General features: G+C 42.3%; 2 protein-coding genes across 3 annotated transcripts in view; both read right to left on the bottom strand.

Moving 5' to 3' along the window:
- Positions 1-169: 169 nt before the first annotated feature.
- On the bottom strand, positions 170-19289 carry LOC6543505. The gene is made up of 6 exons (XM_001969488.3): positions 18773-19289; positions 5701-6118; positions 3313-5636; positions 3079-3216; positions 725-932; positions 170-671 (listed from the first exon to the last, which is right to left on the bottom strand). The coding sequence occupies exons 1-6, from the start codon at positions 18872-18874 to the stop codon at positions 361-363; spliced, it is 3501 nt and encodes a 1166-aa protein (XP_001969524.1). The 5' UTR covers positions 18875-19289; the 3' UTR covers positions 170-360.
- A 3889-nt stretch (positions 19290-23178) lies between these two features.
- The window catches only part of LOC6543479 (dual specificity tyrosine-phosphorylation-regulated kinase 2), a 50694-nt gene continuing 47946 nt past the window's right edge, over positions 23179-25926 (bottom strand). For both annotated transcript variants that reach the window (XM_026978498.1, XM_001969487.3), the window contains one exon: positions 23179-25594. In XM_026978498.1, coding sequence (XP_026834299.1) covers positions 24579-25594 — 1016 coding nt within the window. In that variant the 3' untranslated portion in view covers positions 23179-24578. The remainder of the gene's footprint in view (positions 25595-25926) is intronic.

Raw genomic sequence — 25926 nt, 5'->3', positions numbered from 1 at the left:
TATATGTGAACTTAGCTTAGATACCAATCAGATTTCACCTGTGTTGGCTTCTTTTTACATATTTTCTGCTTCTTTCTTAAATTGAACTATTTGTAATGACTGTTTTATGAAGGCGAAAAAGAAAAATACAGAATAGTTTTTGGAAGCACCAAATCGTTGCGTATATCTCTTATACTTCATGGATTTGCACCAGTTCTATATAAGATTATAATTTCTTAAGTCCTGTCAAGGACGTTGGCAAGATTTCACTATCAATTTTGGATGTGGTTGATGAAACTCCTCCTCGCTTAAACTAATCTTAAGGCTCAAACAAAAAACTGCTTAATGAAGGGATTATCCGACCCGGCAGCTTTAATCTCTTCACGCCAAGACTCCATCCAGGGCGTGAATCACTCCATTCGTAGCTGGAATGTTGGATGTGACCATCTGTGCATCGTTAACCTTAATCTTGCCCGCAGATGTCTTCTGGAGGATAACGGTTTTGCCAGTAGACAATGAGTCCTTAACTTGGTAGAAACGCATACCAGCAGAGAAAAGAGCCCCGGGAACAATGTGCTTCATGGCAAACTGTTCGGCAGCATCTTTGTCATTGTAAAGCTTTTCCAGTGTATCGGAATCCAATTCGCTGAAGCTTTTGTCCACAGGAGCGAAAACAGTGTACGTCTTGACACCTAATGCACATTCGTTAGAAATTATTTTAGTTATGTGTTAAATTTGTACTAACCCTTGCTCTGAAGCTTTTCAGACAGTCCAGAAGTGTACAGAATCTTGAGGAAATTGCTGAAGCGACCCTCACGATCAGACTGCAGAGTCTGCAGAATATCTCCAACGGGCAGTGGGAACATTACGCGATCGACTGCGTGAGCCACTCCTTGCGGTATCTTGATATCCTTTTTGTTCAGCACAACCATGGCTCCGTTAATGGTGGTCAGCTTAAAAAATAAATAAAAAACAAGATAAAATGCTATAGTTGAGTTCCCCGACTATCAGATACCCGTTACTCTGGTGAAAGTGTAATCGAGATATTTCTACTTAAGCCTTAGGACATTTCTTAATTTTTTTGAATTTCTACATCATGACATCAAGAAAATTACAAAAAAAATTATAAAAAAATAAATTTCTATATTTGAATGCAGATTTTTAGAGAATTGCGCCAGAAACATTAAGAGGTATGCCACTTCAAAAATCCGATTAAGATAAGCCGAGTTATGAACTTTAGAACTTCAATCTTTGGACATTTTTGAATTTCTACAACAGAAATATTACAAAAAAAATTAAAAAAAAATAAATTTCTAAATTTGAATGCAGATTTTTAGAGAATTGCGCCAAAAACATTTAGAGGTATGCCACTTTAAAATCCGATTAAGATAAGCTGAGTTATGAACTTTAGAACTTCAGTCCTTGGACATTTTTGAATTTCTACAACATCGTAACAACAAAAAAATTACAAAAAAATTTAACAAAAAAATTTCTAAATTTGAATGCAGATTTTTAGAGAATTGCGCCAGAAACATTTAGAGGTATGCCACTTCAAAATCCGATTAAGATAAGCTGAGTTATGGAGTTTAGAACTTCGGCCTTAGGACATTTCTTAGTTTTTTTTGAATTTCTACAATATCGTAACATCAGAAAAATTAAAAAAAAAATAAAAAAAAATAAATTTATAACTTTGAATGCAGATTTTTAGAGAATTGCGGCAGAAACATTTAGAGGTATGCCACTTCAAAATCCGATTAAGATAAGTTGGGTTATGGAGTTTAGAACTTCAGCCTTAGGACATTTTTTAATTTCTTTGATTTTCTACATCATGACATCAAAAAAATGACAAAAAATATAAAAAAAAATAAATTTTTAAATTTGAATGCAGATTTTTAGAGAATTGCGCCAGAAACATTTAGAGGTATGCCACTTCAAAATCCGATTAAGATAAGTTGAGTTATGGAGTTTAGAACTTCAGCCTTAGGACATTTCTTAATTTTTTTGAATTTCTACATCATGACATCAAGAAAATTACAAAAAAAATTATAAAAAAATAAATTTCTATATTTGAATGCAGATTTTTAGAGAATTGCGCCAGAAACATTAAGAGGTATGCCACTTCAAAAATCCGATTAAGATAAGCCGAGTTATGAACTTTAGAACTTCAATCTTTGGACATTTTTGAATTTCTACAACAGAAATATTACAAAAAAAATTAAAAAAAAATAAATTTCTAAATTTGAATGCAGATTTTTAGAGAATTGCGCCAAAAACATTTAGAGGTATGCCACTTTAAAATCCGATTAAGATAAGCTGAGTTATGAACTTTAGAACTTCAGTCTTTGGACATTTTTGAATTTCTCGTAACATCAGAAAAATTACAAAAAAATTGTAAAAAAATAAATTTATAAATTTGAATGCAGATTTTTAGAGAATTGAGCCAGAAACATTTAGAGGTATGCCACTTCAAAATCCGATTAAGATAAGTTGAGTTATGGAGTTTAGAACTTCAGCCTTAGGACATTTCTTAATTTTTTTGATTTTCTACATCATGACATCAAAAAAATGACAAAAAATATAAAAAAAAATAAATTTATAAATTTGAATGCAGATTTTTAGAGAATTGCGCCAGAAACATTTAGAGGTATGCCACTTCAAAATCCGATTAAGATAAGTTGAGTTATGGAGTTTAGAACTTCAGCCATAGGACATTTTTTAATTTCTTGGATTTTCTACATCATGACATCAAAAAAATGACAAAAAATATAAAAAAAAATAAATTTTTAAATTTGAATGCAGATTTTTAGAGAATTGCGCCAGAAACATTTAGAGGTATGCCACTTCAAAATCCGATTAAGATAAGTTGAGTTATGGAGTTTAGAACTTCGGCCTTAGGACATTTCTTAGTTTTTTTTAATTTCTACAATCATGATATTGTCCTGATATTATCATCAACAAAATTACAAAAAAAATTATGCAGAATTTTAGAGAAATGCAGAATTCTACAAAAATGCAGAATTTACTCTACGAGTAACGAGTAAATAATAAATATATAGGTTAAGTTTTTAGATTTCATTAAAATATCGCCGGCTGTCTTACAGTAACATCGTTCCATTCCTGGTCGTGCATGTTGTACTGGTTAACTCGCAGCTGTGTTCCAGCCAGGGAAACGCCAGTCATCTCGTCTTGCAGGGTGGCGATTTCGAAAGCTCCTGGAATCACATGATGGAGCAGGAGCTATGCAGGAGAAACGTGTAATAACATTAATTATAATGAAAAATATTTTGTTGGTTGAAAGGGGTGAATCTATGTAACGGCTTAGAGTCAACATACCCCGCTCAGCAATCTGGGATTCGACTGGAACTTTTCCTCGGCTCTTTCTGGTCCTCCCAACTGCACCAAAAGATTCTTAAAGGCCTTATCAGTGGGAACAAAGATGGTATACGGTCCGGTTTCGTTTAGGATGCTGTCCAGACCCGACTGCCTCAGATACTTGGCCATGGCGAAAAGTCCGTTAGTCTTCAGTATTTGCAGTAGATCTTCGCTGGGATTGGACAGCACAGAAGTGGTTGAGGGATTCGCTTGTGCGGCCTTCTCGGTGTTCTCCGTCTCCTGGACGAGGGCATCGGCATATTGGGGAACAGGTGGCAGGAGCTCTGCATTATTCGCCACATCGGACAGCCGTTCGGTCACCACCGGCAAGTGGGTGGATACACCTTCCAGATATGGGGAAACTGTCACCGTGGAACCACCGTAAGTGGGAGCTGTGGTGGTGCGAATGAGACTAGCCGCATTCACATGGCTGGTGCTGCTCTCGTAAATCAAATTGTGGCGGGCCGTTGTGGGAGTAGTGGTTGTGGTGGTGGTGGTGGTGGTTGAGGTCCTCGACGGGTGATACTGCCTGTGATTGCTGGGTGTTCCACGGGAAATGAAGGGTGTTGGAGTGGTTGTGGTGGTGGTAGTTGTGCTTGTGGTTGTGGTGGGTGCACGCGTGGTTTGGATAATCTTGCCGCTCTTAATCTCTACCAGCTCATCGTTGGGCAAGGTCAGGCGGGAAACGGAGGGCGGCAGCTTAATCTCTCCGCTCCTAATGCGCTCCAGAATGCTTTCCACTTCGGATCCGGTTTGCTTGGTCTCCTTCTCGCCGTTGGCCTTAACGCCTTGGATTTTGAAGCTGCCGTCGGTCTGCTCCTCCAGGTAAACGTAGGTGGCCTTTTTCTTGGGCGGCAAAGTTGGTGGTGCAGCGGTGGCCGGTGCCTGGGACTTTGGGCTCAGACCCTCAATCTCATAGCCATCGGGGATAAGTCCACGCTTGGCCAGCTCCTCCAAGGATGGTGGTTCATCGGAGTCTGAAGTTATGACCGCGGAACTGGCAATGCTATTGGCTCCATTGCTGATACCCTGAATATCACCAGCCCCACCACCGTAGAGGGCGGCCAAACTAGAGAGGTCAACGCCACCGGGCAGAGAACCGGATGGGAGGGTGTCCGACTCCTGAGGATCGGGGGATCGCAGAATCTGTACCTTTCCGCCACCGGGCAGTTCAAGATCTTTGCTCTTACTGGGAGCCACATCACTCAAGCTAAGCTTGGTCTCGCCACCCAAAGCCTGTTGAGCCAATAGAGTTTGCAGTTGCTCCTGGGAGTAGGCCTTTTGTCCTTGCACCAAGTTGGGATCTGTGGTGCGAATCACCTGAACCCGCTGTCCATTGGGCAGAACCAGGTCCATCTCATCGTAGGTCTTGTTTCCCGTCAGTGGTTGTTGTGGTGCTTCGGACAGGGCTGCCTTGAGCTGCTTGAGCAAGTCATCGCGGGCAATGGTCTTCACGGGTTTCTTGCTCTTCTGACTTGGGAATTTCCCCAGCTCCGACTTGACCTGAGCATAGATGTTCTTCTTTGGAGTGGTTGTGGCCTCAGTGGTTGTTGTGGTTGTCGTGGTGGTGGTTGTCGTCGTCGGGTGCTCCTTGTAGTACTGTTGCAGGGCACTGTTGAACTGATTGTACTCCGTGGGGTGAGCCACTGGTCTTCCACGTGCCGGTGCTGCAACATAGGGTGAGTTCTGGTAGTTGGCATTGTGTTGGGTCACGATGGTTGGCAGGATGTGCTGCTTGATTTGGTGCTGCTTCAGCAGGAATTCTTCGTGCTGCTGACGCACCTTGTGCTGCGACTTTTCGTACTGCTTGGCCACAAATTGCTCGTGCTTCTGGATCAGCTTTTGCTTGTACTCCTGGTCAGCTGGCTGGGCCTGGGATTGAATTGGAGATGGGGCATTAACGAATTGATGCTGGAACTGAGGCTGCTGCGCTGCTGGCTGCTGTTGCTGGAAGGTTCCTCTGGTTGGCTCTGGGAAGGGTGTGGCCTGAACATTGCTAAAGATCTGCGGCACTGGCAGTCCCAACTGGGGCGTCAGCTGATACTGCTGCTGGCTGGACTGTGGCTGTGGCTGTGGCTGGTAGTTAAACTGGCTCTGCTGCTGGGAAAGTGTCTGGAAAGTGGGCACTGGCGCCTGGCTGGGCAGCTTCTGGGTGGTCTGGAGCAGAACCTGGGGTCCGAACTGTTGGGGCTGCTGGTAGGCAAACTGCTGCTGCTGCAACTGCTGTTGCTGGTAGGTCTCCTGGGATGGTTGTGGGGGGAAAGCCGTGGACTGCAAGCGGGAATCTGGGGGAAGACAACGAGGAGGGTAACAGGTTGAAGATCGGGAAAGATCTTGAGTTCGGCTCACCAAATTGCTTATGGCGCTGCTGATGTGGCTGCTGATGCTGCTGCTGATTTGGCTGCTGCTGCTGGGAGCCAGCGAAGTTGCGCAAGTCCAAGAAGTTTTGATGATGCAGATCCAAGCCGGCGGCGGGAGAGGGCAAATGCTGCTGCTGCTGCGGGAACTGTGGAGCGGTTTGCAGTTGATTTTGGGTCGAACGTTGGAACTGCTGATTGCCGTGGGGCTGCTGATGTTGCTGCTGCTGTGGGAACTGCCCGAAGCGGTGCTGCTGCGGCTGCTGCTGGTGATGCAGATGCGTGTGCTGCGGATGGGGGCCGTGTTGCGAGCGGTGGGGAATGGGCAGCTCCACGCCCGCCTGGACAAAGTTTTGCTGATTGTACTGCTGCAGATTTAGCTGACGGCGCTGCGAGTTGTGAAAGGGCGGCTGCAATGGGGGAAACAGGTGAGCTACAACTTTCCATGGCGATCATTGCAGCATTGCATCATCCCGGCCAGAGCAGAAACCAGCTTTGGCTCGAGATCCCTCGACGGTTAAGAGATAAGTCAAACATTGAGTGAACGCTCCTAAAATAGGCATGAGCCAGTTTCCCAGGCGAATGTAATAGCAATCTGCGCTCCACTTTTGCAGGCTAAACTGGACTGTGTGTCTGGTTTGGCTAGGGGTCCTAATTGGCGGGCAGTCGGTCAAGTTGAAGTCCATAAAAAATGGCAAACTTGTTTGTGCCGCGAAGCCATACGTATTACGGTAGATGAAAGTGCAATTGCTTGACTTCTCTCATTTAAATGATAGTAATCTCGGTCATAAAATGTGATTGCCCAAGAAAGCAGGCCCAATGATGCACACAGATTCCAGATCCGAGTTAAGCATACATTTAAGTAATGACAGTTTCATGCTTCCTCCCCATGGAAGTTGCTCTATTCACTTGCTAACCCACTTGCATTGTTTCCATCTGCAGATGTCATCAGTGTTTCTCTCTCATCGGGCGAACTGCTTATACAATCTTGGAGTTAGGACCGCCCTGGCCGAGCTAGCCGTCATACACCGCGTATACGTATTGCCAATTGAGGCGGCAAGCAAATGGTCAGCCGTCGAGCAATTGTTAAAAGAAGTTATCCAACACAGTACCCGCTGGAGAAGGTGAAGCTGCATTGGCAGCCGTGGATACTGCAGATGTACAGAGTTTTTTGTCTTACGGCTAAACTGCTGTATGTATAATTTAATTGCCTAGGCCATAAATCTGTTTTTTTCCCGCCGAGCTCTGGCGATGCCAGATTGAGGCGTTATCAGGCTAGTCGACCCCTGACTCTTTCTTTTCGCATGGTAATTATGTTGTTGCCGCTAATGCCGCACCTCATCATGACGCGATATTGTTGCTCGATGATGCCGTCAAAAGCTAACTGTGGGATGGGGCAGTGGATTATGCAACCTAATCGGAGGGGCAATGAATAAATTGGAGAAGAGGTGAAGAGGCTGGAGCAGGTGAATGAAGCAGTTAAGGCGCTTTCTTATAATGGAATAAAGCTTACTCAATTACAAACTCAGTCATTCTTTGGGTTTGCGTTGGTACATTTTCTGTGAAATCCCTTTAAGGCCGCCGAAAGTAATCGGGAAAAACCCAACGTCTTGTCATACATCTCAATCGTGAATTTCTGTTTTTCACCGACTGCACTTTTCTTTCTTTTCGTAGATGACTTTTCCCTACAAATTGCCTGGCTGGTGAAAACGTCAATCAGTCATCAATCAAGTGCCGAGGCAATCAGCACCGCCGTCCCAAGAGCCACTGAACCCCAGTCCTCATAGGGCCACACATATTTCTCTTTCAATTTTTGTGTACCCGCAAAAGTGTGTACGTCATGTGTCGAACATATCAATTTCGTGGTTAGCGTATTCATTCAACATTTTCACGGCGCCTGTATGCAAAACGCTTTCGTTTTTAGACGCCACCAATCGGTGGCCAATTGTTAACACGCTGCGCATGCGCGTTACCATTAACCCATTGCTGGCAGGTGATTGTAGCTGTCACTAAATGCCACCGCAACCCACGAGGTTGATACCCAACTGTTCGCCACTGGGTTAAATATGTCAAATGAATGGCGCATGGAGTGTGGGTGCTACTCAATCGTCAAAAATCCAAAAAGTGACTAAACAGGGCTGGCAAACATTAATCACGCTGATGCATTATTGACAACTCAAAATTCATAATTAGCTAAACAAACACATAGTTTATTTCGCTTGGGAAGTTCCTCTTGTTCGATCCACTCTTACCATAACATACTCGTAGCTGGATTTCCCCTGAGCAAACTCGTGTTTCTGGGTCCAAGAAACAGCATTAATTTGTTAACAACTAAAATATTGGTTTAGATAAGCAAAGAAAGTTCCATTAGAGTAACGAATCGGGTTGAGGATGAGCTCCCACAACCGACTCCATGGCGTTACGTAAACTTTTTCGTTCGGGGCTGTCAAATGAAACGAGCATTATGCTAATCAGAGAAGATATGCCATGAGATAGAAGTCACTGCATTCCACCGGATCGAAACCAGTTTACAGATACATCATTCACATCTTCGCTGGGGCGTTGTGATCCACGATGTATCTGTCAGTTACATGACTCCAGCTGCCGGCTAATTTGATAATAATTCATAATTGATTTCTCATCACACACACACGTACACGGGGTCGAGACAAGTATTACGAGGCCTCAGTCCGACGAGATACAAAATGAAAGCGAAATTTTGGAAATTTCTTTTTAGATTTGGTTTAGTCTCGCAGTGAAAGTGATCCGCTTGATATTTAGTAATCATTTAGGGTGTTTATGCTAATTAGAATTTAATCGTTAAAACCGCAAGACCTTCAAGCCCCAAGAAATGGTGCGCTCATTAATAGTCACCCAAAATCAGAGGCCGTAAATTCTTCAAATCCTGAGTTGCGCAACAGCCTGATGTTTCTGCGAGATGCTTCGAGAGTCGCACACTTTACAAGTTTTCCAGTTTTTTTCGGTCATGTCAATGGCCAATGGCATCCGAGCTGGCCTCGTTTTCCCCGATTGCCTTTCGGATTTCCTGCCTGCCCCGCAGTCAACCGCGGAAAAACCAAATGCATTTGCCTTCCAGTTTTGCACTGGATCTTTGTGTGTTCTTTCTACCACTCTTGGCGGTTTATTTTGGAGTTTTGGTAACCGCTTATTGCGATTCACAGAGTTTCAAGGTTGTTTTTGGTCAGATCTGGGGATCTTTTTTCAGAGGCGATCGAAGGCATGTTGTGCAATTTGTGTTCTTGCCATAAGAAGAGCTGCACATGTCAGACGTCAGATTGGCCATCAGTCTAACGGCTAATGAGGGTCTATGTTTTTTGGATAACCAAGGAAAATTGTGGTTTCTCGGCGAATCAATTCAAAAGTGGGGCAATTAAAATTTGTTTGTTCGCCATTAACTTTATGTAGATGTCTTAAGCTTATATTGAAAGTCTTTAAATACAACCGCAACAAATAAATCTCCTGGGCTCGGTAACCAATCACTCAGTTACAACCTTTTATTATGTTGCAAAACAGCCCGAGATTTAAGGAGACTCAAGAACTGGGACACTTCATCGTTCAAACTGATTTATTATTGGGCTGTCATCCACATTTTGCGGCTCATTAAATTGTTTGTCTAACTTATCACCACATCTTGCATCTTGATCTAAGTTGAATCTGTAAAATCGTGATCAAATAATTTCCACATCAGCCTATCCGATCAATAAAGTCCAGAACAAAGTGCTTAGTTTCGATTTTTGGCCCCAACCAAAACTGGTTAGTAAGATGTAACCTCCTGCATTCCCTCTGTTCACAATCTCCACATGACAGTAAATGTGCATAATAAGCTTTTGATGGCAGTTGATGGCGGCTTCGTTTCGTTTCTTTTTACTTCGAGAATTGGTCAATCCAAAAATTTGGCAATTCCCTTTCACTTTTCGGGGCTATCGAGAAATGACTGCAATTTGCAAAGATGGCCCAAAAAAAATAGGCGAACAAAATATTTCTGTGGATTTCCTAAAGGCATTTTAATTGCCAACAAAATAGCTAGCCGGCTAAGCAAATAAGTAATTAATTTGTGGCCGCACAAAAGAATGCGCAGCAACAATAGCCTCAGCAGCACAAGCAAAAAGTGAAATTTACATAAAATTGTGTAATTAAATGAGGTAAATAAGAAATTGCCTCAAGCGGGTCTGTGGCCAACACCTACAACTAGCCTGAAAAGGGGGCAAGCACATGAAAGCGAAAGAAGCCACCGTCCGCACAACAAAAAACCGGGCGGCAACAATGAAAAGATTCCAGGCAAAACCCGCCAGCGGTTAAAACAACCGAATTGAAGCAAAAACAAATATTATTTAACCATTTCTTGAAAGCCGCACAAGTGGGGAAAAAAGAAACTTGGTCAGCTCGGTTACTCCTCGCGTACGAATCCGCAGATACTATCGCTCCAAATACTTGACTCTCACAATCGGAGGGAAAAGTACTTGAAAAACTAAAAACAAATAAGGCAATTTGGCAGACGGAGCCCGAAATTGCCCGGTTTGCCACTGATTATCTGGGTACTTAATATCCACTGGATCATATCACCATTACTGCTGTAAAAACTAGAGCTTTTTAAATGCAGAATAATTGGGGAAATTGAATTCCTTGAATATAGGTTTTCATTTTAATTCATAATATAATCATTTCATGATTATCTGTTGTATTGGATACTTTATGGCTCTTTCAGAAAAATACGGCATACTCATCAATACAGATCTAAACATTTGAGAATTTGAATTAATATCCAATATCGATAAGTTTGAATTTTGACTGCATACTCAGCCATCTGTTAAAGTATCTTAATGGCAATACACTAGTAAAAGCACAATACCATTTAATTTCGTAATTCCTGCCGTCCTTTGGTACTCCAACAACTGTTTATCCCAATTAATAGGAATTTGCTTCCACAAAGCTCTTCAAGGATTGCACAACCGCTTCCCGCAAGGCAAATTTGTGAGTTAATGCGATTGCAAGTAGCTCGGCTCTTCAAAACATGAGTGGCATACAAATTTAATTTAATTGCAGAAGCATCAGACTCATTTGCGAATTAGGCATTTTGCCAATGGCAAAAGTTGCACAAATTCACTTCCTTTTAGAGTCGTGTTCGTATCTGTATCTCAACACCCACGCAGCCCGCACAGGTAGCTAAAATCCAACGAATGCATCCGACGACACTCCACCAAAGCTTGTGCATGGAAGCTCGCTCATATGGTTAATTTGACACAGTCTGACACTTTTTACGAGCAGCTAAGATTTATTATATCATTAGCATGGCCAGGGGCAGCATCTGCAGTTTCCGTGGTCGCGGCTACTAAACTAAACTAAGCAAATGTAATTTAAATAAACCCACTTATTTTTTGTTTTGGTCTCGGTGTGGGGCATGAGAAAATTCGGGTTTATGGGCCATCTGTTTTTTGGTAATTAACATGTTCATATGACTAATTGCAGCGAGCTGAATTTTAATTGAGTGCTCAGAGTAGAGTATTATGGTTTTCGGATGTCGGCCGGCAAGACTGCTGTCTAGATGTGAAGTCTGGGAAGGTCGTACTTTGCATAGAAAGTGACAATTTTTATTTAGAGCGAGCTAAAATGTTAGATGGTTAAATTGTGTTAAATTTTTTAATTTCAGTGCAGACAGTAATCACTATCAGAAGCCCAATCTTTTTCAACAAACAGCTCAATTTTCGGCCTCAACACACTTTCAATTTCAAAACCACAATATCAGCCGACTAATATCATAACACACTTATTATTTGGCAGACAATCGCCTGAAAGATCCTCATAATTATCAAAGGCAATTGCGTGTGAGTCGGACATTGAACAAAAACCTCTAAAAATTATATTATTGTTGGAAATAAATTTAAATACGCTGCAATTTTGACTTTCCAATTCAATAAATTTTCGCGCACGCACCAAAATAAATTGCATGCCATTTATCTATCTATCTTTTAGCCATGGCCAAGATATTTTTCAGGTAGGAGTTGGGCGCCCACATCGTTGGACTCAAAGATTTATTTACGCCGCTTTGTTGATGGAGGGTAGCTTGATTGTTCAAGAGAACCGCCGGAAAATATTACAATTTCGTTTTTGAAGAAAGGCGAGCCAGAGATTTGCATTCGTCAGATTTCGTTACTCAACCTTACCGTGAAATTTCATTGACAGTACCGCCACACGCCCAAAAATCTTTCCACGCTCATCAACCGTCAAAGATTCGGGCCTTTGTTGAACTCATCATCCCAAGCTCTTGTAATTTTGTGCAATTTTTCTCCGTCTTTGTAGTCGTCACTGAGTATTTCAATGGCGCCAATATACAAAGGCTGTAAATGTGCGTACTTCTGGCAATCCGTGTACTTCGCACTTGTATTTACTTTAGTGAGTCCAGAGCCATTGAGTTGGGATTGTTTGTCTACTCATTTCCATGGGCTGTCACTTGAATTGAACGCCTCGATTTCAATTGATGCAAAGCCTTAAGGTGTTGTCGCGTTTGCTTGAATTATATGGGTCAGGCCAATATTTGGATGGGCAGAGTATTTATTTATACTGGTTGCGACCTTGGTCACCATTCAGGTTGGCAAATTGTGGAAAGAGAGTGGGGCTATAAGGTCGTGATGGGCTTAGGTGACTGTCTTGACAGATCTTTCAGTGAATTTGACGTGTATATTGCTGCTTTGTAATCTTCCGTCACTCAACCTCGTCTACTGAGTCCGCTGTCAAGTCCTCTTGCTGCCTTAGATCTTTCTAGCGATCCAACTTAACGCTTGTCTAATGCTTTAATTACATATTAGCACTGCCTTAGATTCCCAGACATGCGATTGCATTTGGAGCCCCCACCCCACGTATTATTCGTCAAACGGGCGGCCATTGTTTTCGCAGTGGAATGGAATGTACGACTTTTGATTTTCTATTTTCCCCCACTGCATTTTCAGTTGGAATTCATAATTTGTGGGTTAGGAGTGCGCCAGAACCGAATACGCTGGTCTCGAAAGTGAAGTTCTTTTCGTTTTAATTGCCTTCGCCAGGCGGAGGAACCAATTAAGTCATTTTCAGATTGTATCGCAGCCAGCTCGTTGCTCTTGACTCGCCAAATGCTCACATTGCTGGGTCTCGTGCCCGCTTTGGTCACGCAAACTCAGTCATTCCGAGGAATGGACCGCATGCAAATTGCAGAGGGTCGCGGGGTCTACGGACTTTGGTCTATGGTCTATGGGCTATGGTCTATGGGCTATGGTCTCTGGACTGGCAAATGTTTCAAATTGCCACCGGCTCGGAATCGTTGGTAGCCGGAGTCGGTAAACTGTGTGCTGCTGCAGTTCGTGACAGTTTTTAGCAATTACCCGGATGGCCCGGAACGCGACAAAGCCGAAGACCCATCTGGTCGGCGGACTGACCATTGTTTAGCGGTTAGTAACCCCACACGGAGTTCACTTGCGAGTTGGCAGCCGTCTCCCGGGATTTCTAAAAGTTTCTGGACTGCCCTTAGGCCCCTTACAATTGAAGTGCATTCCTAACGTTTCTACACACCCGCTAGACCCATTTCGGTTTTTTCTTTCATATTTTTTGCGAAGAAATCGAAAGCTCAAACATTTCGCCTTGCATGCCCAACTGATGCACTCAAATGCGCAGGCGAAGCCGCAGCGAAATGAGAAGAAAATGTAGCCAAAAACCGCCGAGCAAATTAAAATTTATTATTTGCAACAAAACGAAACACTTTGGGTGCCGCGCAGAGGCGAATGGAAATGCAACTGAAATGCCAGCTATGGAACTTCTGCGGCGCATAAAATCACCGAAGCTTGCGAAAAGTGTTTTTCTCTTACTGCATTTACGGCAACTCTTGTTCAGTTTTCTTCACTCCATGCCGCCAACGAACCGAAAGTGGCTGACAGAGGCTGCGGCAGTTGTGCCTTGCTCCACGGGGCTTACTCCATGGCGCACTGTACTGGGGTATTCGGTCTGTCGGTGGCGATAATGTGGCATGAAGCAGCCAACTGAAGTGCGAAGTGGGTTGCTGCAAGTCGGGGGCGTGTTCGGACCTGACAGGTACTAAGCAGAGCATCTCGCTCGCCGAGGGCTTTGACTTCCTGCCCGGGGAACCTCCGCGGAGGTGGAAAGTGCCCAAGGAGTTGCATCAGCAGCGGCTAAGTATGACAGCCCTGGGTGAAATATTTTCCATGAAAATAATATTTTCCAGGGAAAAGAGCGCCTGCCTGTACAAGTTTCCCAAAATTTGAGTGATAATACTTTAGGTTTTTATATTATTTATACTGATTTCCGCATTCATTGTATCTCGAATGTCGTCCTTTTCAAGCCAAGCATTGTTTTAGATCTAAGCTCCTTGCATTCCAGGAAGATTCTAATTTCCCACGACCTTTAACCTTTTGCTGCCTAGCCCGCGGGTTATTTCCATACATACCAAAGAAAAGCAAAATCGTTATCTGCACTTTTCCATTACACCGCGGCAAACCGCAAAACGTCATTAAATAATTTCGCCGCGCATTTGCAGTGCTCAAAAGCAGAAAAATAAAGTGCAAATCGATGGACAAGTTTTTGGTGCTTTGAGGCAGAGCAGGCGGCTCAATAGTACTGTGACTCCCACCTCGCCATCACAAAAAATGGAAAAACACACACACAAATTATGCAACTCAACGTCGGCTTGGCTTGCAACATCTCCTGGCAGACCAGCCCGACCCGTCCACCAGTTGCAGATGCCATTGCAGCAGCAGCAGCAGCGGCAGCAACAAACTGCAGCATGCAGCACCACTGGCTTGTTGAAAATCTTGTTTTGGGAACTGCAAGGCAGCCGCAGCAACAAACGCTTCTTCATTTTCGCGCAATAAACATTTCGCCCCAGACACAAAGGCACAGCAACAATAAGAAAACGAAAGTGCAACAACACCGTGCCACAACGGGTTGCCCAGTTTGAACCAAGCCGTTGGGCTTGGCTATTGCCTATGCTATTACTATTGCTATTGCATTACGTGCGGTTGGTTCCTCGCCGAGGATCGTTTGACTTTTGGCCATATTTGCGTTGAGTTATGGCGAGAAAGAAGATGCAGCTGAACAAACCCGTTTCACGTGGCGTATGAGTAATGCGGAAGTTGGCACTTGCTGCACTTGGTACTGTCGGTACTGTTGGTACGATGATGGTGGGTGAAAATTGCCTTGATATATTTACTATTTACTTCACATACCGCAGATAATTGCGACATTCGTCAGGGGACTTGCAACGTGCCACATCCAATTCCTATTTGTCGCCACTTGCAATTAGGCAACAAAAAGCTTGGACAAATCCCATTTTGTTTTCTGCATCCCCGCGCTTTTTTTTTTTGGTTGGCCAATCCAAGTGAGTTTTAATGACCTGCCCGAAAAGAAGCCATCCGGATGGTCTGTCAATATCAAACTATGATTAATGTCGCCGGGCCCTTTTACTTTCTTTTTCCTCATCCCAGGCGTCGTTTTAACGATCCCACCAGTTGGCATGTGAAATTATTGTTTATAGGTAATAGCATTTTTATTTTTCACTGAGCTAATTTCTGACGATAGTTTCCATGAAACTATGCGGAACCAAGCCCGCGGTTTACTGACCATGTTAATGGCTTAATAATTGAGAAGTTCGCTGGGGTAATGAGGAACTATAGAAAGCGGAAGAAGCCATGAACCCCTACAAGACTGCGGGAGATCCGCAATTCTCGGAAGAAACTTGCCTTTTACTTTTAGCCAACCTTCTTACGTTCTAGTTAAGTTAAAAGTGGGTCAGTGTATTGCGAAAACGCTTGTGCAGATTCAATATATATGCGAAGAAAACCACTAATTTACATTGATAGCATAATGCTTACAGTAAGATGTAATTTTTCCTGCTCAGCCAGTTGCAAGGTGGAAATGCAAGCTAGGAAAATTTCATAACCTCTCTTATATCAGCTATGCTATTACATTTTCAATGTTTTTTGTCTCAGACAGCCCTTCACAGCCCAATCAGGCATGACACTTCGGTTTCATTCACTTTTCAGACAATTTTCCTCTCATTCAAAAACGAAATTGATTTAATTCTCAATGAGCTCGAAACCAGTTGGGTGCAAAGCCAATCAAATTAAATCGGACCAGAAAAAGCAGCACAATAAAGAAATAAGGCAGATCCAATTGAACAGACGCTGTCCCGGTGTGATTAGCGTTCAATTATTTTATTTGTTTGTGGTTAGCAGCTGAAAAGCGATCTCAATTGGATTATTTTGATGCGAATCGATTTATAGAGGCGCCAGGCTAATGGCAGCTCATTTACTTTCCTAAAGTGGAAAAGATCGAGGGCTATAATCAAAGCCGATTGAGGTGCGATGATTGAGGCCCTGAACCTGATTAGCTTTTCAGCACCAGCAAGTGGCATTACCACCTTTTCAGTCTGCCTCTTTGGTTGAATCTTTCCTGTTCTTCCTCAAAAACAACTTTCATTTTTCAAGCTAAACCCATTAAGAGTTTGTCACCTCTCCGCTCGGATATCGAAATATATTTCAGATAAATATGCAACCGAACAAAAAAAAAATGTTATAAAGATCTCTCGATTGACCCACTTTCCATGCCTTCGGAATGAACAGAACGAACCCAGGCCGCAAAAAAAGAAATTACAATGAAATGCGGCTGCTTATTATGATTTTTGCTGCTTTTATTATTATTATTTTTATTTTTTTGATGGTGGATGCTGTTCTCCGAAGTCGAACAGGTTGTAGGGCCCGTCACAAAAATATGAAATTATTACAGGCGGTAAGTCAATGAGGAATGTCTGCTGTATTTATTACCGTCTCGGGGCTACATTTTATCGAATATGTAAGTTTGTTTTATTGTTTGCCCTCGAAACAAAAAGATTGAGTTTATGTGATGAACAGCAATTTGGCAGCAGTTTCATAACTAGCAACCATTTAAAGATACGTTAAGAGATTTCCTAATTGTGTGATGTGTTGGGTGTGAAAAAGAATCTTCAATAATGTATACTACCTTCCAGCTTATTAAAAAAGGCAACCTTATAGTGTGATCTTTAGTCTCTCCTGGTGGTGTTCTTTCGGAGCTAGATGTACACTCTATTTGCCCCAACAAAAGTGAAAGCAAGTCGGGCAAATACACATAAATATGTTAACTAAAAACAAACAGAAAAACGAAACAAACGAGAAACCAACAATTTGGCAGGCCCAGAAAAACATGTTCGCAGACAGCAAATCGCTGTTTCTGCCGGGATGTGGATTTCTGCTGCTGCGCCTGTGCCGTGAACTATGGAACTTGCGGATGGACATGGACGATGGGCAACAGATGGTACTGAGAGGTTGACTGCCCGGCTGCCAAGTTTACACGACACAAAGACACAACTGCAAGCGCTACGTGAGGCAATATATACAAAATAATAAAAGTTTAAATTAGGCAATAGCAAAAAAGAAAGAAAAATCAACCAACAAAAAATTGAACAGCCACCAATAAGCTGACAAATCCCGAAAAGCAACAAAAGTCTCCCAGGCCAGCAACTGCAACTTGAACATCAACCAGTTCCTGTTCATGGCCAGACAAAAGGAAGATGATGATACTTTTTCTTGTGCAAGCTTAGTTGTTTGGCCAAAATGTAAAAAATTGTTAAGATGCAATCGCTGGCCATTGCCACAGCTTATGTCAATAGTGAGAGATGATGTTGGCAAAAATCTGGTTCAAACACGTTTTTCTTTTCCTATGTTATGGAGACGTTGTGCAAGTTGCCCAAAAGGAAATTGGCAAGTCAACCGATGCACGAAAAGGTTAAGGGCAAAGCATATATTGCATCGAAAAAGACAATAATTCCCAATATACATGAACTTCTTTTGTCCCCTAATTGACTGCACTCTCACTCCCAAAAAGCTGCGATGATCAGGGGCTTTTAATCCGCCTGCCAATTCAACCATAATTCCATATCCAAACATTGCCCGCGGCACAAAAAACATCAAAATAAATCTTTTTACGTAATCCAAACCTCAATTATAGGCATTAGTTCATCCAAAAATAAAGATTAAAGGCGAAAGGAGAGGAGACAACAGAGCTGTTGATTTCACATCATAAATTGTTGTGGCTTTTGGCAAAATCTCTGTGGGTTTTAGCCGTAAAAGTGAAAACTGTAACAACGGATGCCCAACTTGATCAGATTACATGATCATATAGTAGAAAAATCACACACTAGTTAAGGCGATCGATTATCAAAAAGACCTTCAACTTGGCGCGAAGGCAACGCAAGTTCTTGAAAACCCTCATGACTTGACAGATTTTATGCCAAACTTTAAAATGTTGGAAGATGGGTTTTCAATTTTATATTTGCCTTCCTGACCACTCCAAGCGAACAGGTTTAAATGTTGTCCCATGACTTTACGGCTTTTACTCCTCTTTTGCATCTTCATTTAATCGAGTCCCCCACCTTCGATTGAGCGAAAGATAAAATATTTTTGTGAAAAGGGAAAGTTCATTGAGGCGTTGAAAATCGTTTTCGTTTTCAGTTGTGGTCCTAAACGATTCAACAATTAATATTGAAATCCCAAAACAAATATTTAAATAATTGAATTTTTAAATAGGCAGTGGAACTTGGGAACTCCAACTGCGTGTTATCTTATTGATAGAAAGTCTTATGCAAGTCTGGGGAATTTCTGTGATAGGCGGTCAAAAATCTTTGGCCGTTTGGTATATTTATGCGAGTACTACTCAACGCATGGCAACTTTCTTTGGCCGAGACTCGAAAAGATCTGAAAACTGTGTCAATTTGGTCGGACAAACGAAGAGACCACAAAGCCAGATCTAACAATGAATATTTGCATATCGTTCAATGGAAATGCAAATCAAGTGATAAACATTTTTTCTCTATTTTTATGATCATTTGGCACATATAGCATTTGGGATGACGTTTATGAGCCATTGCCTTTGTCTTATGGAATGTGGAACACCAACGATGAGGTATTGATGCAACAACAAAATAATTATTGAACTGGTCAATTTAGGTCAATTTAGTTTCCCCGCTCATTTTTTGTTTCCTAACTTACCCCATTGTGATGCCCGACATTGGGTGGTGATATAAATCCTTGTGCGTTCGCGGTGACCACCCACAGGCACAAAGTGCCCCACAGTGCCAAAGAGACCCTCATGATTCACTCGGGAATTCCAGATATGATGTATTTCCTCTGCTAACTGGTATTGTTTTGTCAATTAATCAGATATCAGTGCACTATTTTCTTTTTAAACAAACACGATACCGATGCAAATATCCCAGGAAGAAAGGGGCGCGCGAAAAATGTCAGTTATGCGACGCGAAATGATAACACTAAATCGAAATCAACTTGGGCCGAAGTTATTTTCGTTACGTTTCTATTTGTTTTATGCAAATGATGCAGTTTTCTGTTTTCTTCGCTCTCGGTTTTAAAATTCCGTTAACGTTTGAGCCGCGTTTGGGGACTTTTCAGGTGACTGCCGTTGGTAGCAGCCGCAGACACGACTTGTCTGGTAAAAGTTCGAAGCTTAACTGAAGATCATTAAACGTTTGGTAACAATTTAAGCCAAGCTTGCCGCGAAGATGCCAAAAAGCGGTCGCAGTGGCAACGAAGACGCCAGCAACATGCGCACCTCGGCAACATGTTGCTCGTGTCTAAGAGGCAGCAATCTGGCCAAAGAGAAAGCAAAGAGCGCGATTTTGTGGCCGAAAGAGAAAGTGTTGCCGGGTTTTGGGCTGGCAACATGAGGAAATGGATTGCTTCTGCATCACCTTATCAATTTAGCGTGAATCACTGGCTTATCGAACCCAGAAATGGCTAGCCCGAAACTTAAATCTCTGATCGTTATTTCCATGTGGCCAAACGATTGTGGCCACAACCACGTAGCTTACTCGGAAGTGGCGATAAGATCTCTGTTGGGGGGCGTCCCAGAATCTGAGCTTTACCCAAAATTATTTTAATGCATTGCACCGTTTAACCAGAGACGTGTGGGTCTGATCTTATGCCATGTAAATAGCCGACAGTAGACGGTCATGTTCATTACGGTTTTAGACAAACAACGCGTCTATAATCTGATTCACATTTTTATGATTTGGGCATGATTAATGCTGAGCTGGAATTTCGGTTGAGTAATGTGCTTAAAATTTCCGCAGAGATCGCATAAGGCGAACCATTGAACAGCACCTTATACCTTACATCACAGCCATCTACATATTACGCTCGACTTTGTATCTAAATAGGGAAGAGTTTGTGCGCCAGGGATCATCGGATTATAGGAACACATTAATCATTGTCAAAATGTTGAATTCAGTAAATACTTAAAACAGTCCTTTCCATATAATGTATAAGAAAGGAAAAACAAGCTTGCTTATGTTTTAGAAAAATTGTTTAACATATTGGTTGAAACCAACTGTCTATCTGAAATACTACCTTTTTACTTTTTTGGATCCACCCCACTGATAGCGTTATTTTAATTGTTAAAATTATTTCCTTTTCTGAAGTACGAAGATAAAATGCATTTTATATCACAGAACACGCTAGACCGATCAACAAATTATTGCATTTCCAGCTTTCCACTCAATTATTTCCAGGTCGCAAGCAATTCGGTGGTGACTAATCAACAAGTCCATCAATCAACTCCCCAAATGGGCATTTCATCGCCGGCTTTCATAAATAACTTTTCACTTTCCGGAAGCCTAGAAAAACAAATGCAATCGCAAGGCCAATTATTTGGGCTCCAAATGCAATTCTAAAAGACCCGGCCACAGGTAACTTTAAGTGGCGATTGCATAAGTGGCAAGCGCCAGTCGGCTTATCAGGCTGGGCTTCTTTGTTCCATTCACAGACAATGATAATGACCCATGATGATACTAAATATCGGGCCCCCCGCTTACGCGTCTCTCCCCTGGTGTTTTGAAGTGCGTGCTTAAATTTTATTTGATGACTTTCTTTGTTGACCGATCGGGCTGTGAGAAAAAAGACTGCGATCGTTGGAAAATATTTTCACCTGCGCTGATTGAATTGTGTGCACAATCCGTAGAAAATATTAGCAGGAAGTTAACCCCTTGTCAAATCAATTTCTAATTACCTGTCTATAATTTCTATCTACTTATTTCTTATTTTGGCTATTTCTGTCTTTCTCTCTGTATATCCCGCGGCGTGCTCGTGTTTCTGTAATAACTTCCCACACATGGCGAAAACTGCGAGCTATAATTGCCAATTTTGCTTGTCTGCTAATGGCTTGCCATTAATGTTGACTACCAGGGTCAAAGGCAGGGCAATCCCAGAGGCAGTTGCGATCTTGTCTTCGATCAATTACAATTTATTGAAAGTGGTGCGACAAATTAGTTGTGACTCAAAGCATTTAATTTCATTATTTTCTTCTCAGTTGATCACTTTTTTAATGTTCAAAAAGTGCCAAGGGTGTATTTAACTACTAAAGCCTTGCCTGTTTTGCATCACTAAGCTGACCTTTTTGCAATTCGGTTTTATGTCGCCTACTTAACGTTTAAGTTTCTTGGGCAGTAAATCTATTTGACAGAAAATAATGAATATCATATCATATGGGGGCCTACAGAAGGGTTCCAAGCAGTAATAATTCGCACCTATACCATCTAGTTAAAGATCTTGATGAATGGGTAACCAACGAACAGTTAATATGCCTCCCCGAAATTAACAAAAAACAAAAGCCATTGCCAGACGGACGGACAACAAAAACTGAAACACCGAAAAAAGACTAAATGCTTTACAAATACCCAACAACAAAACGCTCGGGGGGAAAGACTTTCACCTTGCGACGTACGATCAAAAGAAAGAAATAAAGAAATGTATATGAGGGGAAGAGCAAAAAATCCAAGAAAAAGGCAGTCAAGGCAGAAGCGGCCTTCGAGATACCCAGATGCCATGGACCCGAAACCGAAAAACCGAACCCGACCTGCAATGGCCTCCACCTGGCAACAACAAGTGGGCAACCCGACGATCATGATCATCAGCAGGCGCTGAAGAAGCCACCATCGTACGTCAATAAACCTTTGACTCAATGACGCTTACGGTCGCCCGGGCTTTTATCACTCGATCCCAGAGCCTCACAGGGAATTGTGGTTGGTGTGTGAACGTTCGTGAGCTGGCAACTTTTACTTTTCATTCAAGAACGGGTCGGGCATTGGGATTAAGTCATAGAAATGCGGTTGATACGCAGCGCGTACTTAGAATTCTACTTTCCCCGAAATCGTTCGACTTGTTAACCCCCACGCAGGCACTTGGGCATCAAAAGTGAAAACAAAACGCTTGGGCATTTGAAGCTGTCAAAATTTTGGGACAGGCCAGTACAGTCGGACTCAATCGGTGCTCAAACATTTGTTCAAGTCATTTAGGATAATCGCCGACTATTTATTAAGCAACTATTGACACTGTCCACTTAACTATTTAGGCAGATATTTATTGGTTAGGGCCCCATTTAGGCGCAGGCACATTCAATCTACAAAATATACAAATATGATTAGTACCGAAAAATTGCCTGCTTCGTTTTCTTTGCGTTTTAGATGCTGTCGGAAATTGCATAATATATGCGAACGACCAAAGACTTGATGAATTAATAACAAAAACTTAATCATTGGGGAGCCCTTGCGGCAATCTGAAATGGTGTCACGTGGAGTTATTATGCCAAACACAAAAATTGGGAAACACGAAGAAGCATGGCTAACAAAATTAGACGAATACAAAGTCAATAACTTTTTATCCCGTAACCGCTTCCGTTCGGGATGATCAGTAGCATAGATACAGATTTGAAAGGCAAAGATGCAAGATAAAATTAATTTTAGTTCCTGGCTGCTCATTAAAATAACATTTCTTCAAGTAAGTATTTAATTTAATTATACTTACCTCCATAACTAAATTATTACATATTATTGTATTTTTATAGTACGCTTTCAATTCGTATTAGTTAATATATCGAACTTTAAATGACATATAGCTCTTAACGTGGTGCTTTGAAAGAAAAAATAACATAAACCTACTCCCTCGTATACAGCTGAAGATTGATCTTAAGTTGCCAAAATAAACTCATTTTACCATTTACTTTGTATCTGACGCATTTCTACACACAGCCTGCAAGTAGGCAACAGTTAATTTCATGAGGCAACGCTTTTCAGGCCCGATCAAATTGAAAATACGAACACATTATTTGAGTACATACTTTTTCTTTTATTTTTTTGAAATTCTTGTAATTGTAATTGATTACATGTTGCTTTTCTTGATCTATACAATTAATATGCGTCATTAATTTAAAATTGATATATCCGTACGTATATTTTTATAATTATAAGTTCATCATTGTTTTTAATTAATACTAAACGTTAAATTCGAACACACTTTGTAAAACAAGTTTTGCAATTGGATTTGTTTGGTTTTTTGTCAAAATTTATAATAAAACACATAAAGAAAGTATCCGAGATAATTACGACGAGTGGCAGAGAAAACTTTTACAAATAATACGAAACAAGCTCCAAAGGATCGCAGCTGTGTATATATAGGCTTAGGTATTGTAGTCCTATGTGATATATATTCAAAAGTTATGAGCAAAAATTGCATTTGTGTACAGTGTTATCTAAACTTACAGGATTACAGGTTACAAACTTCGTTCAAATTACAGTCTGGATTTGGTAAGCAAGCTTACCCAGCACAAGTTCTTATTAAACTGTCTGCCGTCTTGTTTTTTCTTTAATACACAAACATTAATTTGAATAAAACATTTTTATTTGTTTTCTCTTTGCTCTTGCTGCCACTAATACAGTTTACATAGATGTGGCGCACTACAAATATTGTATATTGGATTGTTTACTATTCGGTTGTGATATTGGCCATATTCTTTTTCTCAATCCGTCTAGTTTTAATAGATTTATAGTTTTTAAATATATGAGTTTTCATTAAATTATGACATGTATTCCGTATGGATTGGTTTAATGGGATCAAGTTTATGTGTCCAGCGGTATTCTAACTTATTTTGCATTGGTAGGCCACCGAGTTGATTTCCGAAGTGTGATGTATAATATTGGCCAACGAACCTCCAAGATCTTAAACTACGCATACAATTACAGTTAAGATATAGATACATCTCGGTTTCGCATATGTAACTAATAACAGCCTTGATACTGTTGCAAAAGACATGGAAGCTGTATGAAATTGTTACAGATTTTAGTCGTAACCCTAAAAATAAGTATGTATCTTTGAGTTCGGGTGAGTGGATGCGTTGGGTGAATCGTTACAAATGTTTTCTACATCTATGTTTAGTATATGCCATATCTAGTCGACTATATCTAGGTTATCTTGTTCCTTTGAGCTGGCTTCTGTTTTGTTTTTTTTTTAATCTTTGAAGGTTTGTTCATGTTGAATACAGTGTAAAAGTATGACTTGCAACACCTTGGTAGTTGGAGGGAAGAAAATACTTTTCGGGAAGGGTTTGTGGGTGTGAATACGATTTCGAATACCTTTAGCTATGGCAGTAGCGAAATAAAATGGGTTCAGGGCAACTGAAAATACTGCAAAGTGCTGCAAAAAGGAATTCCCTTCTAGCTAGATGCAACTATTTCGAGTAAGAAAGGGATTTTCAGGAGCAAGTGGATGTACAACAGCATGCGCTCGCATTCAAATACAATTCACACACGTCTATAATTCCTATATAGCTTATACATATCAATATAACTACAACTACGTGCGAGGAGCCCTATTCCATCGCCTACACCTACTCCTCGTCCCGCTCCTTAACATCAGCGCAGTGCTGTGGACGCCACTTCTAGCTCCAGAAGTCCATCATGTTTACCAACTTGCACTTCTTCAGCTCCAGCTTGGTGGGCCTTGCCCGAAGTCAAGCTCTCCCAAAGATGGCCCTGTCGGAGACATCGCCGGTGGACTGGGAGTGTGACATGGCCATGGTGGATGCTCCCGACGACGACTGCTGTTGCTGCTGCCCACCATGGTGGTGATGGTGGTGCGTGGTCGTGGCAATTGTGGCCGTCGATGCATTGTGGTGCGTCACATTGTGATGGTTGTGCGCCAACGTTGAGCTGCCGTATTTGGAAGTCATGGCACCCACAATTCCACTGCCTGTACCAGGCAAATGCTTCCTGGTGGCCGCTGACGAAACATGGTGTGTGCTGCCACTACCCACTCCTCCGTAGATGCGATGCAGGGAGTACTGCTGCACGGACTCCAGATCCGAGACGCTGGACGTGATCTTCGAGCGCACCGCCACCTTCTGCATGCTGTTGTACTTATCGCTGGCACTCAACTTGATGTCGGGCAGGTGTCCATTAGATTGGGCGTGGCCATGACTCTGAGATGGCGGCTGCTGTCTCGATTTGGTTGTGGTGGCAATCGCAGCATTATGCACAGCCGTGGTGCTGGTGATCGAGGCCACCACGGGGCCGTTAGTGCCCGGCGAGATCTCCGAAAAGCTATAGCAGGAAGACTTCTGGGAAACACTGTTGAGTCCGGAGCTGGACGAACTGCTCGACATGCGGCAGCTGCGATGGCGACTGGAGGCAGAGGGCTGCAGAAACTCGTGGTGGGCCGCCTCGTCCGGCGTCATCCGCTCCGCAGGATCCCACTCCAGGCAACGCTGCAGGAAGTCGATGAAATAGCGGTCCTGGCAGTGTAAGATCTGTGCCAGCGACTTGCTGCCTGGCGACCGTTTGCGTCCCTTGGTGTTGGTTATGCAGCGCGGGGCATCACGGGAATCGAAGAAGAGCCGACGTCGCCTGGCAACCGATATGAGCACCTTGGGCGGCAGACCGAGAACCTCCATCATGCAGGCCAGCTGCTCCACCTCGTTCTCGCCGGGGAAGAGAGGGAATCCCGTGTACAGCTCGGCCAGAATGCAGCCTATGAAAAATCGGAAACAAGCAAGGGTTGACATATAATTAGTATTGATTTTTGATTCTTGATAGGGGGTCAGCAATTGCTGCAGTCATTTCGGGCAGGCAATCAGGCGCATTGACCTTGACTTTGTGGCATACACGTGTCCCCATCCTTGTGTTCTATATTATTTATTTCCTACTGCACTTTCTAATGGGCTTGAGACACGATGGTCAGACAAGGCGAGATGTCACTGCAAGATGACCGAATCAAGGCCAATGACTGACATTTTGGGTCTGAGCAGTTTTCTGCGAAATGTGGCTATTCATCTCGACTCGCATCAGATTGTGTTTCCCCAA

This window comes from Drosophila erecta, unplaced genomic scaffold (assembly GCF_003286155.1).
Source record: "Drosophila erecta strain 14021-0224.00,06,07 unplaced genomic scaffold, DereRS2 tig00000055-arrow-pilon, whole genome shotgun sequence".
Classification (NCBI taxonomy): Eukaryota; Metazoa; Arthropoda; class Insecta; order Diptera; family Drosophilidae; genus Drosophila; species Drosophila erecta.
The sequence above is the reverse complement of the archived record's forward strand: the minus strand, read 5'-3'. Positions and strand labels throughout refer to the sequence as shown.